Source organism: Loxodonta africana, chromosome 12 (assembly GCF_030014295.1).
Source record: "Loxodonta africana isolate mLoxAfr1 chromosome 12, mLoxAfr1.hap2, whole genome shotgun sequence".
Lineage (NCBI taxonomy): Eukaryota > Metazoa > Chordata > Mammalia > Proboscidea > Elephantidae > Loxodonta > Loxodonta africana.
This window is the reverse complement of record NC_087353.1, coordinates 99,213,461-99,230,842: the sequence shown is the minus strand read 5'-3', so window position 1 is coordinate 99,230,842 and position 17,382 is coordinate 99,213,461. Positions and strand designations below refer to the sequence as shown.

The following is a 17,382-nucleotide window of genomic DNA, read 5'->3' as shown; positions in this document are numbered from 1 at the left end:
CAGGTCCTGCTCAGGCCCAGTCTTGTCTACACCACTTCCATATAATGATGGAGTGCTATCGTGCATGTCTGACTTTACGGCTCTGTGGGTCAGACAACACCCAGTTCATGATGGGCAGCTCGGTGTATGGTGACTTGGTGTCCCACAGTTAAGTGTTCAGTCTCTACTAAGGCCCAGTAACAAGCCAAAAGCTGTTTCTCAAAAGAAGAGTAGTTATCTGCAGAGAATGACAGGGCTGTGCTCCAAAATCCTAAGGGTCTGCACTGTGATTCACCAATAGGGGTCTGCCAAAGACTTCAAACAGCATCTGTATCTGCCACGGACACTTCAAGCACCATTGGATTAGCCAAATTATACGGCCCAAGAGGCAGAGCGGCTTGCACAGCAACCTGAACCTGTTGCAGACCCTTCTCTTGTTCTGGGCCCCATTCGAAACTAGCAGCTTTTTGAGTCAATTGATAAATAGACCAGAGTAACACGCCCAAATGAGGAATATGTATCTCCAAAATCCAAAAAGGCCCACTAGGCATTGTGCCTCCTTTTTAGTTGTGGAAGAAACCAGATACAATAACTTGTCCTTCACTTTAGAAGGACTATCTCAACATGCCCCACCCACCACTTGACCCCTAGAAATTTCACTGAGGTGGAAGATGCCTGAATTTTTGTGGGATTAATTTCTCACCCTTTAGCATGCAAATGTTTTACCAGTAAGTCCAGAGTCATTGACACTTCTTCCTTACTAGGTCCAATCAGCATAATGTCATCGATGTAATGAACCAGTGTGACATCTCATGGAAGGGAAAGGCGATCAAGGTCCCTGTAGACTAAATTGTGAGGTAGGGCTGGAGAGTTGATGTAGCCCTCAGGCAGGCAACTGAAGGTATCCTGCTGGTCTTGCCAACTGAAGGCAAACTGCTTCTGATGGTGCTTCGAAAAGGGTATGGAGAAAAAGGCATTGGCCAGATCAATAGCTGCATAGCTGGTACCAGATTATTAATTTGCTCAGGCAATGAAACTACATCTGGAACAGCAGCTGCAATCAGAGTCACCACCTGGTTAAGTTTTTGATAATTCACTATCATTCTCCACAATCCATCTGTTTTTTGCACAGTCCAAACGGGCGAGTTGAATGGGGATGTGGTGGGAATCACCAATCCTGCATCCTTCAAGTCCTTGATGGTGGCAGTAATCTCCACAATCCCTCCAGGTATAGGGTATTGCTTTTGGTTTACTGTTTTCCTGGGTGGGGGCAGTTCTAATGGCTTCCACTTAACTTTTCCTACCAAAATAGCCCTTACTCCATCTGTCAGGGACCCAATGTGGGGGTTCTGCCAGTTGCTGAGTGTATCTATTTCAATTACACATTCCTGAACTGGAGAAATCACTACAGAATGGGTACAGAGGTCCAGTGGACCTACTGTGAAATGGACATGAGCCAAGACTCCATTAATAACCTGACCTCCATATGTCCCCAGTCTGGTTGGTGGACCACAGTGATGTTTTGGGTTTCCTAGGATTTGTGTCAATTCAGAGCAATATCCAGTGTTCCCCAAAAAGTCTGCTTATTTCCATTTTCCCAAAAAACAGGCATTTGTGTAAAAGATCCCTTTGGGGAAGGGTGGGAGAAAGATTAACAGTATAGGTTTTTGGCCATGTATTGGAGTCCTTCCTCAAGGGGACCTGGCCTCGCTTTCAATCAAGGGGTTGTGGGTCTTTAAACTTGTTCAAGTCTGGGAATTGATTAAGGGGCCGTGACTCTCTGTTTTGGTGATTCAAGTTAGACTGCTGTTCACTTTACATAGAATTCACCTGCTTGTAGAGCTCAAGTAAATATTTAGCAGATTTCCTATCTATTTCACTCCTAGGGACACCATGACTAAGTAGCCATAAGTCCATATGAGTCAGACTATTCTGATTACTGCTTTGATTCCGCTGTCCATTACAGTAACCATGCCCACCTTATCTCTGTCGACTGAGTGCTGCCACTTGGCCCCTACCACCATGGGGTCCAATCAGCCCCACTGTAGTTAGGTGTTTTAATTCATTTAGGGCAGTTTCCCACTGTCAAGTCTAATTTACACAAAATAGCAATCACAGCAGTTTTCATGGATGCTGGGAATCCCTTCACAAATTTGTTCCTCACTGTTGTGGTAGAAGGTGTGTCCTCTGGGCACTTCATGTGTTGGTCTGTGTGTCTAACCTGATAAATCTACTCTAGCATGCCAATTTCCCTAAGCCTTTGGATACCTTCTCCTACAGTATACCAAGGCAGGTCTGGTACTTCAACTTGATTTAGTGTAGGCCGCCACATAATCCAGGCTTCAACAACCCAACCAAATAAACTATTAGATCCTTTCCTAACTTCTCGAGCTGAAACACTGAATGAAAAATCTCTGGTTAGTGGGTCCATATCAATAGACTGACCCATTTTTATGCTTCTTGCAACATTATCCCACACCCTTAATAGCTGTTCCCACACATATTCCCCAGGTTTCTGTTTGTACATATTAGAAAATTCATGCAGTTTCTTCTGAGATGCCTCTGGGCGGACTTGAACTTCCAACCCTTCATCAACAGCAGAGCTCGTTAATCATTTGTACCACTCAGCGACTCATAAAACCAAAAAACTTTACCCTTTGCCGTCCAGTTGATTCTGACTCACAGTGACCCTACAGGACAGATTAGAACTGCCCCATAGGGCTTCCAAGTAGTGGCTGGCTGCTGGATTTGAACTGTTAACCATTTGGACTCACAGCATCACTAAAATTGGGACAAAGAGACATTGTGGGCCTCCTGGTGTGATGGCAACACAGTACTTCCTAGCACATTTTCTTGCTGCAACACTGAACCTGAGTACAAACAAGCCTCTAGATCCAGTCTCAATTTACAGGAAATGTGGGAGAGATAGGAACAAGCTAAATGACACCACAAGGAAGCAGGCAAATCCACAAAGTGGGACTTCTACAGGACAATGAGGACAAATGACCTGGTTGAGCCGATGTAATGGAAAAATTAAAAGGGCAAAGGAAAAGCTCTAGAATATAAGAGACTTAAGAGCCATGACAACCGATTTTCAGGTGTAGATCTTGCATGTATTGAGTTGAACAAACCAATTGTAAAATGGTGCATTTTAGAAAACCAGGGCAATTTGATCCTGTACTGGATATTTAATAATACAAGATGATTTTGTGAGATGTAAAAACGGCCTTGTGGTTACGTAAGAAATAGGACTATTTTTTAGCGCTGTATATACTGAAATATACAGGGGCAAATGACATAACGTGTGGAATTTTATTTAAAATGCTGCATCAGAAAAAACAGAAAGGGATACAGCCAATGGGACGAGATCTTGATAACTGTTAAATCTGCCCAATGGGACATGAGATTTTATTGTTCTAGTCGCTTCACTTTCGAGAATTTCTGAATATTTTAATAACAAAATGTGAAAGTGATATTAGTTCCTCTCCTTCCCAGTAGCACAGATTAAAGGCATGTGAGTGAAATGAAAATTCCCTCAGTGTCTTATTAAAAACACTCTCCTGGGACTTGTTCTTTTAAAGAACCACGGAAATTGCCCTCAGAGCTAGGTATGTAGGCCACGCCCCCATCAGGGATATGGCTTCTAAGTGAGGAATTAAAAACTCAAATCACAACTTTGTCACTGTAGAAACTCAACAAGATTAAATATCTGGGTTTTTTTTTTTTTTCTCAAGTACGGAATTATTTTCCATCTAATAAAAAGAAAATCCCCAAAGAGGCAGCTGCAATTTTTGTACAAAGAGAGACGGATCTGTGCTGATTAAACCAAACCCAAACAAAGGCTGTGTTCGCAGTAACTCCCTGAGAGCAGCGTTTGGAGACAGCAATTGGGTAATTAGACCCGGGAGCCAGCCGCCGCAGGGCCGCAGTGCTGCGGAGTAGAGTGGTTCCCGCTCCGCAGGTGCAGCACCCGGCCAAGAGCGAGATCTGGAACTTTCTGCGCGCGGTTCACCTGGCCTGATTCCTGCTACTCTCCTCCCAGACATGGTGTCAGGGACCGGGACTCTTGGCAGTCACCCCCAATTACCCGCTCACCATGTCATCACGCCATCATGCTGAGCATCTCATGGCCAGAGGACTTGAGTACCTGCGGATAATCCACAACTAAGGAGTCCCCCGCTCGCAAGAGTCCAGCGGCTGGGCCAGCCAGGGACCAGCCTTGCAGATGGCAGGGTGTCCTTTCTTTCTTTTTTTTTAATTGAGAATACACACAGCAAAACATATCAATTCAAGTTTCTACATCTACAATTTAATGACACTGATGCCCTTTTGGATCTTCATTGCTTCTCAATACAAATCAGTCGTATTCAGTTACAAAAAACATACTGCTGGGAAACGAAAAGACCAAATATAAAATCATATCTAACCCTGGTGTTGTTAGCCCTGTGGCCAAGCCTAGCCTAGTGCCGTCGAGTCGATTCCGACTCAGAGCGACCCTCTAGGCCAGAGTAGAACTGCCCCAGAGAGTTTCCAAGGAGCACCTGGCAGATTCGAACTGCCAACCCTCTGGTTAGCAGCCGTAGCACCTAAGCACTGCGCCCCCAGGTTTTCCTAGCTCTGTGGAGGCACTCTCAAGTCACAGCGACCCCACAGGCAATAGGAAGGAAACCTTGCTGGGCCCTGCCTGGTCCTGGTTTTCACTGGCTGATCTTCGGTCGAAGTCGAGGCATCACAGCAACACGAAAGCTCCCACCTCCACTTACAGGCGGGCGGTGGCCTGTCATGAGGTGCACTGGCCGGGGATCAAAGCAGGTCTCCTGCACGGAAGGTGGGAATTCCACCCCTGAGCCATCACTGCCCCATGTATGTAGCCCTAACCCAGGGCCGTGGAGCCGACTGGGCCGCGTAGCCACCTTACGGGACAGAGTAGGACTTTCCCATAGGGTTTCCAAGGCTGTAAATCCTTGCGGAAGCGGACTGCCAAATCTTTCTCCCACTCAGGGGCTAGTGGGTTCGAATCCTGACCTTCCAGTTAGCAGCTGAGCACTTTAACCACTGCGCCACCAGGCTCCTTTAATCTAACCCTACCAACCACAAACACTGCACTCTTAACATTTTGCTGACTCAGTCTTTCATGCAGACTGATGTATTTTAAACATGTGATACTACTGGGAGACGACAGATGTTTCTTCGGAAGCTGCATTTTTCACTTTGCCATTTCCGGGCCCTTTCTCAGGTCATCAAACGTTGACGACTGATACTGTTCAGAGTGCACACCCCACGTTTCCGTAAAGCAGCCCCTCGCTGACGGACACTTGGTTTCCAACTACTGACAGACAGAAGCAACGTGCTGAGTGGGATTTGGCCAGTGGTCCCTCTGCGGACCGCAGCCGACAGGCCTCGAGCGGTGAGCGGATTATGGTTCCGGGGTCTGAGGGGGCGGGCGCTCCGGCTCTGTGACGCCATCCTGAAGCCCCGCCCCCCCCGGGCGGAGCCAATCGAAGCACTGGGGCGGGGCCCCTCAGTCCTCCCAGAAGCGAGCGCGCGCAGGCCGGCGGCCGGAGCAATGGACCTGGGCGCGGGCCGGACCCTTCCCCGCGCCCAGGCTCGGGCTCTGCCGCCGGCGCCGGAAGCGAGGCCGCCGGCGGGCTCGGAGGAGGAGCTCTACGACTGCCTGGACTACTACTACCTGCGCGACTTCCCGGCCTGCGGGGCCGGGCGCAGCAAGGGCCGGACGCGGCGCGAGCGGGAGCTGCGCACCAACCGGCCGGTGCCCGGCGGCCACGAGCGCAAGATCGCGCAGAAGCTCCTCAACGGCCAGCGCAAGCGGCGCCAACGCCAGCTGCAGCCCCGGCCGCGCACTCGCCTCGCCTGAGCGCCGGTGCGTGCGCCCGCCGCCAGGTCCCGCGAAGCCCCGTCCCGAGCAGAATCGTTCCCTCCTGAGCCTAAAGCTTGGCTGAGCCCCCTCCACTCCCAGCCTGTCCGCTGACCGCAGTTAGAGAGTGTAAAGCTCTACCTTTTGGAACTTTGGGTATAGGGCCCCCTGGCTGGTGCAAACAGTTTATGCTGGACTGCTCATTTAAGGTTGGTGGTTCAGGCCCATCCAGCAGTACTGCGGAAGAAAGGCCTGGCAATCGCAATCTGCTTTTGCTAAACTGTTTGCTGTGGAGTCGATTGTGACGGTGACTCTATAGGACAAACTAGAACTGCCCCATTGCATTTTCTGGGCTGTGAATCTTTACAGGAGCAAACCACCAGGTCTCTTCTCCCGTGGAGCAGCTGGTGGGTTCCAATCACCAACCTTTTAGCGCTTTGACCATTGTGCCACCAGGGTTCCTTCCGTTAAGAGTACCCGTTAACCCCGTTTCCGTCGAGTAGATTCTGACCCATAGCTACCCTACAGGACAGAACAGAACTGCCCCATACAGTTTCCAAGGAGCGCCTGGCGGATTTGAACTGCCAACCCTTTGGTTAGCAGCCGTAGCACTTAATCACTACGCCACCAGGGTTTCCTCCGTTAAGATTACAGCCAAGAAAATTCTACAAAGCAGTTCTCTTCCGTAACAATGGGGTCGCCATGAGTAGGCAGGCAGTCAAGGGCAACTAACAACAGCAACAACATTGGGTAGAAGAGGGCTAGAAAACATCTTTTAAATATGGAAGTAAGATACTACCTGTGCTCATCCTCAGATGAAAGAGAATAACTGATTATTGTCTGATTTTCTACAGGATACCCAAAGGACCTGATAAAAGTCCTCTGACTCCAGCTGTAACTGGTCCTGAGATAGAGGATCCATGTTGGTCAACAGAACTTCTTTTCAACATGGCTTAAGTTTACTAGGCCAGTATCTCTTCCTTACCAATTGATTGTTGATTAAGTAGTGTGTATGGCTTTTTAGGATTTTTAATTAAATTAAAGCAGCAAGAATGGCTTCTTAATTCTCATGTTTTTGTCAGTTACTATGGTAACTTGTTTCAAGTCCCCAAATATTTATTGAGGTTTTGTGGGTTAAGGAGACATCACAAAGATGAATAAGACATCATCCTTGCCTTAAAGAAACTTAAAATCTAGTAGGGAGAAGAAAGATAGGAACCTGGGTGTCATAAACTACTATACAAGTTTAATACTTTTTTACCAGATTAGGAATATTTTAAATTATAATAGCTGCTACGTTTTCTGCACTGTTTGACCCTCAGAACAATCCTTTGAGGTAGATGCTGCCATCCCCATCTTAGAGGATCCTGAGGCACAGAGTGTTCAAGTAATTTTCCAGAGGTCACACAGCTAGTGGACAGTGGACCAGCCAGTCTGACCCCAGTACTTGTGCACTTGACTCCAACATTGTATTGTTTAGCACAGCAGTCCCCAGGTGGTACAGGTAATGCAGTCAGCTGCTGGGGGTGTGAGTCTACCCAAAGGCACCTTGGAAGAAAGGCCTGGTGATCGACTTCTGAAAAACCAGCTGTTGTACCCCCTATGTAGCAGGATTCTACTCTAACACACGTGGGATCACCATGAGCTGGAATCAAGTCAATGGCAACTGTTTTTTTTAACCTTACAGGATAAGCAGCTTAGATCCTTATATTGCCCCAGAAATCCTCGACTACATTTTCTTACATTTGTTTCCCACACCTGATTCTGTGACACAGGTCTTCTGTCCCCCAGTGTCACCATATTCAGTTCTGCCTCTTCATCTGAATCTGTGCTGGCCTACCTGGTATACCCTCTTCCCCTCTACAGTCCTAATCATACTGAAACAAATTCCATCTGTGCTTAACTAAGAGTCACCTTGTCCCTTCTCCCTGCAGCCTTCATCTGCACTGATTGTCCACTCCCTTGAAATCCTAGAGAACTTCAGGTAGTTTGCATAGTAATTTAGGCACGTAGCTCCTTGTTCAAGGAGCCCTGGTGGCGCAGTGGGTAAGAGCTCTGCTGCTAACCGAAGGTCTGCAGTTCAAACCCACCAGCCGCCTTGTGAGAGAATGACGGGGCAATCTGCTTCAATAAGGATTTACAGCCTTGGAAACCCTATGGGGCAGCTTTACTCTGTCCTATAGGGTCATATGCATTGGGAATCAACTCGACAGCAACGGGTTTGGTTTTGGTTTTTAACTCCTTTTTCATAGGGAATTTTGTACTTTTAGATCAGTAGTTAGATTCATTCTTGTTTTTTGTCTGATACGTGCAAGGCAGTATATTCATGTACGTCTGTCTTTGCTATCCAAAGTAAAAACTACATTTAGATTGTAGGGACCACGATGTCTTAAATATCTCAGTTCCTCCGTAACACCTGCTGGCTGTAGTACAGCCTACCTGGGGGGACATAAGCCACACTAAATCAGCACTCTCTAAGGTGTTCTGCTTACTAGATGTTGCTGCTTTTAGGTACTAGAATGTTTACATTTAAATTATAAATATGGTCATTGTAGAATATGTGTATTAGTCATCTGTTACGCATAACAAATTACCCAGAACTTAGTGGTGTAAAACAACAAACATTACCTCACAGTTTCTATGGGTCAGGAATTCACGAGTGGCTTACCTGGATGGTTCTGGCTCAGAGTGTCTCAGGAGATTTTAGTCAAGCTGTTGGCAGGGCTGCAGTCATCTGAAGGCTTGGCTGGGACTGGAGGGTGTCTTCCAAGTGGGCTCCCTCATGTAGCTATTGGCAGAAGGCCTCTGTTCCTTCTCAGTAGGCTAGTTGAGTGCCCTCATGATGTGGCAGCCAGCCTTCCCAGAGTGAATGGTTAGATAGAAACAGAAGGAGAGCAAGGAGGAAGCCACAGTCCCTTTTATAACACCATCCCTTCTACTTTTTTCTATCTGTTATAAATGAATCACTAATTACAGCCCACACCCAAGGGGAGCGGAATTAGACTCCACCTTTTGAAGGTTGTTGTTGTTGTTGTTAGTTCCTGTCAAAGAATTTATAGATGTATTTTAAACCACCATGGTATGTTTAATTATACGTGTGTTCATTGTAGAGAAAGTGGAAAATATGGACAAGCAAAACGAAGAAATCATTTGTAATTCCATTACCCAACAGATAACATTACTTTTTGAGTGTATATAATTCCAGCCTTAAAATATATATGAACTTTTTCAAAATACACTGTGCAGCCTACTTTCACTTAATAAATTGTGAAGACATTTTTTGTGTCAAATGTTCATAACATTTTTCATGGCTGCATAGCAGTCTACCGTATGCATGTGTCATAACTTACTCAACTATTACTATATTGTTGGAGCCCTGGTGGCACAGTGGTTAAGAGCTACGGCTGTTAAGCAAGAGGCTGGCAGTTCAAATCCACCAGGTGCTCCCTGAAAACTCTATGAGGCAGTTCTACTCTGTCCTATAAGGTTGCTATGAGTCAGAATCAACTCGACAGCAACGGATTTTTTGTTTTTATACTGTAGGACGTTTAGGTTGTTTTATAGGTTTTCCCTATTTTATACATGTCATTAAATGAACATCCTTATAGCTAATTTCTTTCTGCATTCATGACTGTTTCTTAAATCCCCAGAAGTGGAATTTCTGGAATAGGGTTTGCACAATTTAAAAACTTCTGATGCCTAGAGCCTAATTTGAGCAAGAGTTTTTACTGAAATCATTAAGTCTGTTCAGAGAAATTCCTGACCTGTAACAATGCCCATGAGAATTCTCTGTTGAAATTGTGACATCACCGTGAATGAATCTGTTGGGAATGACAACTCATTATGGAACGTGAAGGTGTTACGTAAACTGTACCAAAGAGTGAACTTCAGCACATCTATCCCAGCAAACTATAAATGATACATAGCTGAATTCTGGCATTTATGTTCAATTCTTGTTTTTATTTTCATTGTTTTGTGTGTGTGAGTGTGTTTTAGGTGAAAGTTTACAATTACTTTATCATTCAAAAATTTATACACAAATTGCTTGTGACATTGGTTACAATCCCTGAAATGTGTCAGCACTCTCCCCTTTTCATCCATCCCAGGTTCTCAGCGTCCATTCATCCAGTTTTCCTGTCCCTTCCTGCTGTCTCAGCTTTGCTTTTGGGCAGGAGTTCCCTACTTGGTCTTGTAAACCTGACTGAACTAAGAAGCACATTCCTCACATGTGTTATTGTTTTATAGCCCTGTTTAATCTTTGGGTGAAAGGTGGACTTCAGGAGTGGCTTCAGTTCTGAGTTAGCAGTGTGTCCAGGGGCCACAGTCTCGGGGGTTCCTCCAGTCTCTGTCAGACCAGTAAGTTAGGTCTTTTTCTGTGAATTTGAATTTTGTTCTACATTTTTCTCCTCTGTCTGCTACCCTCTATTGTGATACCTGTCAGTGTGGTAGGGGGTGGTAGCCGGCCATCATCCAGTTCTTTTGTGGTGGAGGCTGTCATTCATGTGGTCCTTTAGTCCTTTGGACTGATATTTTCCTTGTTTTTTTGTTCTTCTTTTTAATTAACTTTTTACATTTTCTTAATGTGTTTTTTAAATAGAGATGATACATATATAAACTGTCTCAAAATCCAAAGGATACAAAATGTTATACACTGAAAATCACAACCCTGTGCCACAGCCACTCAGCTCCACTGTCTGAAGACAACTAAATGTTACCTGCTACAGATATGGTCTTTTCTCTCCATTTTACACAAATAATATTCAATCCAAGGAGCCCTAGTGGTGCAGTGGTTAAGGCATTCACCTGCTAACTGAAAGGTGATCGGTTCGAAACCACCAGCAGCTACTCAGGAGAAAGATGTGGCGGTCTGCTTCCGTAGAGATTTACAGCCTTGGAAACCCTATTGGGTCACTATGAATCAGAATCAACTTGATGGCAGTGGGTTTGATTTTAGGGTATATTCAATTCAGCCCCTTTTTCTCCTGACAGTTTATCTTGCAAATCATATCAATATATGTGTCTCCGCCCTTTTTTATATCTGTATTGTGTACATGTACCATAATTTATTATACCAGTAGTATACTGACAAGAATTTATAGTTTCCAATCTTTTCCTCTCACGAAATAACCTTGTACATACATTTCATATTCCCTCTTCAGTTCAGGAATTAGTGATTTAGCCAAGCGTGATTAATTAAAATAGTCTGTTCTGGTCTGGATTCCTTTCTTTCTTCAATTGTCCAAAGTTTTGCTCTAAGTGCTTCTTAGGCCAGGAGGTATCTTTTATAAGGCCCCTTTTCTCAGTCTCAGGCAAGTACAGAATCTTACCATTTTTAAAGCTTTAATCCCTCTAAAAATTTATCTAAAAAGTAATTTTTTGCTTCTTATAAAAGGTTTTTGCATTACTTGCCCCTCCGTGCCACAAACATTCTGCTCATGGTGGAAGGGGGCAATTTCTGGTTGCCATTCAAGCAGAAATGAACCTCCCACCTCTGCTTCCTCTCTTCCGTAAATCTCACCCAACCTCCCGAAGACTTTACCAGGAAGCCCCCTATGAGATGCCACTAACCAACTTTTCCTCCACTGCAGCCACGCTAAAATGTAAATGTAAGCATTTCACACTAAATATCACTAAAGCATAGGTCCTTGGTGGCCTTTGCAATTGCTGTTCCCTCTGCCTGGCAATGCTCTTACCCTTGATAACTACAAGGCTTCTCTTCCTCAAGGACTCTGTTCAAATGTCCTACCCAACCTTTTAACTCCCTGTCCCCTTCACTCACCACCCACCACTGGACTTGTCTCCCCTCTCTGAAATTTAATTTCTATAAGGTAGGGTCTTGTTTGATGTTGTATCTCCAGAACCTAGCTAGCACTTGTAGGCCGTTCAAAAATATTCTGTTGAATTATCAGTGAATGAACACTATCCCAATTCAGGGCACAAAGTACACATATGAAAGGGTTAAAAATGTATACACATCGCCGTTGAGTTGATTCCGACTCATAGCAACCCTCTAGGACAGAGTAGAACTGCCCCATACAGTTTCCAAGGAGCGCCTGGTGGATTCGAACTGACGACCTTTTGGTTAGCAGCCATAACTCTCAACCACTACGCCACCAGGGTTTCCTAAGAATGTATAGTAATACATAAATGCAAGGCAGTATTACTGTCTGAATTTGATTTTTGTTGGCCGTATCTGTAGTTGGGATCTTAAGGTTCTGCTCAGCACAACTCCCTCCAGGGCCAAAACGAAACCAATTTGGGGAAAATGAAAGACAACTTTATCGGTTGGCCAAACAAGGAGACAGATGGGCTCCATGCCATTGAAGGCTGCTTCACAGGCAGCTTGTTGGGGCTCGTTTATAAACAGTGCGGGCCTGCAGTACCAGAATATTGTAGAATGAGTACGCATTTTTTAAAGCTCAGTTCAATTCCCCACGCAGGAGGAAGTTAGCCATTTTTCTTCGTTACCATACTTGAGGCAGTTAATGAGCTAAAGGTTATTTGGAGTGCCAAGATGGGGGGCAGGAGGGGTTTTACTCGGTTTTGGTCAGCCCATGGCTGTTTCTCTTTAAGGAGGTTCTGAGGAAGATAAGGAAACCCTGGTGACGTAGGGGTTAAGTGCTACAGCTGCTAACCAAAAGGTCGGTCGGCAGTTCGAATCCACCAGGTGCTCCTTGGAAACCCTATGAGGCCGTTCTACTTCTGTCCTATAGGGTCGTTATGAGTCAGAATTCACCGGACAGCAATTTCTTTAATTTTTTTAAAATGGGGAGGTAGATAAGAACTCTAGGAAATGGGCTGAGTGAGGGACTGTCTTGAGGCTAAGAAAAATGGTTGTATGGCTCTAGCCCTGTCTTAGAACCATAGACCTGAAAGAGAAATATAAGAACCAACTCAACTCTCTGTAAATCCCTGTATAAATCTTCACAATTGATCGTTCGTTTCATATATATTACGCATCCACATCGTGCCACAAAAAAAAAAAAAAAAAAAACTTTTCCAAATAAGTAACTGAAGACTGAGAAATAACCTGAGCAAGGTCCAGTGGCAGTCAAGCCAGAGTCCTGACTCGCCCCAGGGCTGGATTTAACCCGCAGGTTAACAAGGCCAACGTTTGAAGAAAGCAGCGGCTGCCCTCCTACCGCCCTAGAGACGACGTTAGCGGCGGCTCTAACTCACCCCAGAATCGGAGGACAACCACAGGAACTTCCGCTTTTCTCAACCCTGACCCCGTGCTCTTGTCGTCGGCCACGTACGACGCCAGTCACGTACGACGGGGCGCTCCCGCTTACGTCCTCCTCTTCCCAGTGACCTTCACGGCCCGAACGGAAGGCCTCAGGCTGTGCGCTGATTGGTCGCGCGCTGAGAGCGGCCCCGCCCCGTTTCTCGGTCTCGGCAGAAGCTGCCTGCTTCGAGCGTCAGCCCTTCGCGCTTTTTGGAGCAGGTCGGCCGCGTCCTTACGATGCCGCGTGGAAGCCGGAGCCGCACTTCCCGCATGGCCCCTCCGGCCAGGTGAGACCGGGGCCGGGGCCGGGGCCGAAGCGCGGGCGTCGGGACACTGCCGGCGCCGTGACGCCGAGGAAGGCCGCCTTAGGCCGCGGGCGGCCCGGCGTCGGCTCGGGGAGGCCGCGGGCGGTGCGTTCGAGGCCCGGCTTCGGCGGGGCGGTGGCGTGGACCCGCTTCGGGCCGTGGGCAGGCTCAGCCCACGTTAGGGTCGACTGCCCGTTGGTGGCACAGCCTCCGGCTTCCAATCTGCCTGAATCATTAAACAACTGTAAATAAAGGTTGCTCTAAATTGCAGTAACACGGAAGTTGTAAAAAGGGGCCTCTTGCAGATGAAAACCAACTGAAACGGGAAAAATAGGAAAAAGAAAAAAAAAACAATGTGTAGGAGAGATGATGTAACCGGGGGAAGTGATAGCGTATCAGTTCATGGCACCTGCTGTGACTGGGCCTTACAGGCCTCGCTGCCCGTGGTGTTCATTAGCTCGGAAAACACTTTTTACGTGTATTTCTGATTGCACTTCACAGGCATCTCAGAGGTCGAAAGTTCATCCTGTTTTACAGAAATAAGGAAACTGGAGACTCAGAATAAGTGACTCGTCCAAGGGCCTGCTGCCATTAGATAGGGAGGCCAGGTCTCAGACCCAGAATTTCCCGATGACAAATTCAGGACTTTTGGCACAGTTCCATTTTTCTTCTCTGCGTGAAAGTGGATTGTGGAAACAGTAAGCTAGGCGTATAGGGAACTTCACTTACAGAAGCTTTATAAAGTTAACCCCAGGTGCTATGTGGTAGGACGTTAAGTCATAACCTTTTGACCTTGCCCTATTTTTGGTAAAAGAACTCAAGGAAATGATCTAAAAATGGACAGAGGGGACATAATATATAAGATTTTTAGAGCAGCGTTGGACATAATTAGTGAAATCTTTGAATCCATCCAGATGTTCTACAAATGGAAAATAGTTTAAATTAGTTTTAGTATAACGTTTAGGCAAATCATGTCCCCTTATTGGGCTTCTGTTTCCTAATCTGTAAAATGAAGGAGCTGGACTGGATTCTTTCCCTAGAGGACTACTTTCAAGTTTGAATTCAGATGTCACCGGCTCAGTGAGACCTTGCATGACTACCCTTATATTGCAACATCTCACAACATACTCTCTCTTCTCATATTTTTTTCCTTAGCACGTAAGACCATATGACAAATTTTACTTGACTGATTTTTCAATAGAATGTAAGCTCCAGGAAGACAGATTTTTGTCTCTTGTTCACAGCTATATCCCTAGCACCTAGCATAGTTCCTTATACATAGTAGTTGTCTGGTAAACATTTGAATGGGTGAATTCTCTAAGGATCTTTCTAACTCTGTGATCTTTATGAGGTATGTAGGCTATATGAATACATGAAAATTTTGTGAAAAAAATAAAAGCAGAAGAAATGGTTTATACTTGGTGAGTACAACTTCATTGAAAGGGTAAAGAGAGAAAGTGATATAAACAGGAGGGAAGTTTCTGTGTTTTTGTATGCATATAAGTATTTGTGCTTAATAATTTAAAATGAAAACCCTGAGGATTATTTTAAAGTTAACAATTTCCAAACCTGGTTACAAGTGGAATTTCATCCATTTTGTTTTGTCCTTTCCCAGCCGGGCACCTCAGATGAGAGCCGCCCCCAGGCCAGCGCCAGTTGCTCAGCCGCCAGTAGCAGCCCCACCGTCTGCAGTTGGCTCACCTGCTGCTGCACCCCGGCAGCCAGGTCTCATGGCTCAGATGGCAACCACTGCCGCTGGCGTGGCTGTGGGCTCTGCTGTCGGGCACACACTGGGCCATGCCCTCACTGGAGGCTTCAGTGGAGGAAGTAATACTGAGCCCTCAAGGCCTGACATCACTTACCAGGTAACATTTTAGGCAGCGTTTCCCTTCCATGACTATTTTGTTTGAAAACCTAGTTCTCATAAGCTCCCTGTATGTTGGAATTGTCTGTGATTTTAGCATCCACAAGCTGTTAACAACATGGGTGATCAAAAAAGCCACATGTGATAGTTGAGTTAGTGCCTTAGACCTGCAGCGTCATGTATTTCTTCCTAAGGAGTAGAATTGTAGCCGTCCAACCAGACTCACCATACAACAGCCATTTCTGCCCTTATTTTAAATATTTTGCTTCAGGTACTAATCCAGTCTCAGTGTTGGTTATGTGTTCAAAAGTACCTTTAATAGCTCTATGTTCTGTGATCTCTTATCAGATATTTACCACTACACCTCTTTCTGAGGTGTGTGAAAATTTCTCCTTTAATGAGCATGGGTATATAGACTCTGTTGTATTTCTGAGCACTTGAAACTCGCATCCATCTATTTTTCTGTGATAGTCCCAGTTTTTCTCCATGAAGCCTCACTGACGCTTTTAGTCTTGAGATGCCCAGAGAGCTATTTTACCTCGTGTTTTTGTGTTTAACTCTTTCTGATTACAACTGGAATTTTGTTAAAGCTCATTTGCTTTCTAGCTTTAAAATTGTTTGCTTTCCATATTATTAGATGGAAACTTTAATCTACATTTGATTCTGGCCCTAGTTCCCCAGTTAACCTCAAAGAAAACGATGGATGCTCTTTTTCCAGGTGTAAATCTGACTTTTTCCATGGTCTTGAATGTTCTGTCTTTGCAGGAGCCCCAGGGAGCCCAACCAGCATACCAGCAGGAGCAGCAGCAGTTTGGCCCTTGCCACTATGAGATGAAACAGTTTCTGGAGTGCGCCCAGAACCAGAGTGACCTCAAGCTTTGTGAGGGTTTCAGCGAGGTGCTGAAGCAGTGCAGATTTGCAAATGGTAGGTCATCTGTCAACCCAGAATTCCTAATTGAAATTACGTGCATGCCCTTCTCTGAGTGGCACTCCTGGAGCCTACAAAAGTTAGGGATTCTGTATTTAATAAATGAAACTGACAAATTAGAGATCTTGTTTAAATTTCTCTAAAAAATAATTTAGCTCTCCTAATGAGCTTTTCAGAGATCTCTAGTCCACGTCTTAAGCTTTTACCACTTACGTTCTGAATCTGATTCTCCCTTAGGCAGACACAGATCAATGTGCCAGACCTTATTGTGAATACATGTGAGTTATCACCTAGTGTTAGGCCATGAATGTAGAACTACCTTCTCACCAAAGTTCAGTGATGGACATAAAGACTGATAGACTATTGGCATTCCACATATCATTTCAGAGAGAAGCTTATTGAATTCCTTAGCGGGACCGAGGTTCAGGGCTATCTTAAATGTTGGCAGTCAGCTTGTTTTTATATTATTTCCTCCTGTCAGCCTAAGATTTCACCCTCTATTAATAAACACTTGTATTCATTTTCCCACTTTAATTCAGGCAGGAAATAGGGGAAAAGGTGGTTGAATTGTGGACTTAAGAGATTATATGTCCAAGTTTATCAGAAGTCTTTGGTGAAGCTACACCTGTTACCGAAGTGGCTACATTTCGGCTGCCAGGACTTGGTCAGAGCAAGCGTATATGCTCTGTCTCGTCTCAGTTTTGGCGATTGTGGAGTTGAAGTCTTGTTGGTTGCAGAATGCCTCTAATGACCTCAGACAGAAATGAGCAGCCCTGGTTACTGTCCTCTCGCACTCTGGGGGCCCTGTTATGTTGAGGACGTGCACCTAGTGCTCTTCTAACTTCTTACTTTGTCTCTTGCAGGGTTAGCGTAATCAAGAAGTTCAAATTGAAGAAACGGGGAATCGGCTCTCATGACCGAGTTCACGTAGCCTAGAACTATACTTGATAGTGACAGTGAACGTGTACAAGCACTGTTAAACCTCTCCTCTATGATTAATAGTTCCCTTGCTTCAGAATCACCACAGAAGGGGGCATTCTTATTGTACTGAGATGATGTCACATTTGAGGCTGGGCAGATGTTTTTGTGACCCCCTTAAACTAGCTGTTGTGATGTTATCATTTATCAATTAATTAGAATAAAGTGATTTTCTTCCCAGATGTGGTATCTTTAAAGTGTATGGTCATAAATTCAGTGTGGTGTAGA

At 45.3% G+C, this 17,382-nt stretch overlaps 2 protein-coding genes across 2 annotated transcripts; both read left to right on the top strand.

The window, feature by feature from the left end:
* The first annotated feature begins 5,501 nt into the window (after window positions 1–5,501).
* NUPR2 (nuclear protein 2, transcriptional regulator) lies at window positions 5,502–6,918 on the top strand. Its single transcript, XM_064296057.1, has 2 exons — window positions 5,502–5,860; window positions 6,709–6,918. Exon 1 carries the CDS (start codon window positions 5,546–5,548, stop codon window positions 5,852–5,854), a length of 309 nt encoding a protein of 102 aa, XP_064152127.1. The 5' UTR covers window positions 5,502–5,545; the 3' UTR covers window positions 5,855–5,860; window positions 6,709–6,918.
* Window positions 6,919–13,215: 6,297 nt separating this feature from the next.
* On the top strand, window positions 13,216–17,336 carry CHCHD2 (coiled-coil-helix-coiled-coil-helix domain containing 2). The gene is made up of 4 exons (XM_064296056.1): window positions 13,216–13,366; window positions 15,000–15,249; window positions 16,014–16,173; window positions 17,040–17,336. The coding sequence occupies exons 1-4, from the start codon at window positions 13,317–13,319 to the stop codon at window positions 17,048–17,050; spliced, it is 471 nt and encodes a 156-aa protein (XP_064152126.1). The 5' UTR covers window positions 13,216–13,316; the 3' UTR covers window positions 17,051–17,336.
* Window positions 17,337–17,382: the final 46 nt, after the last annotated feature.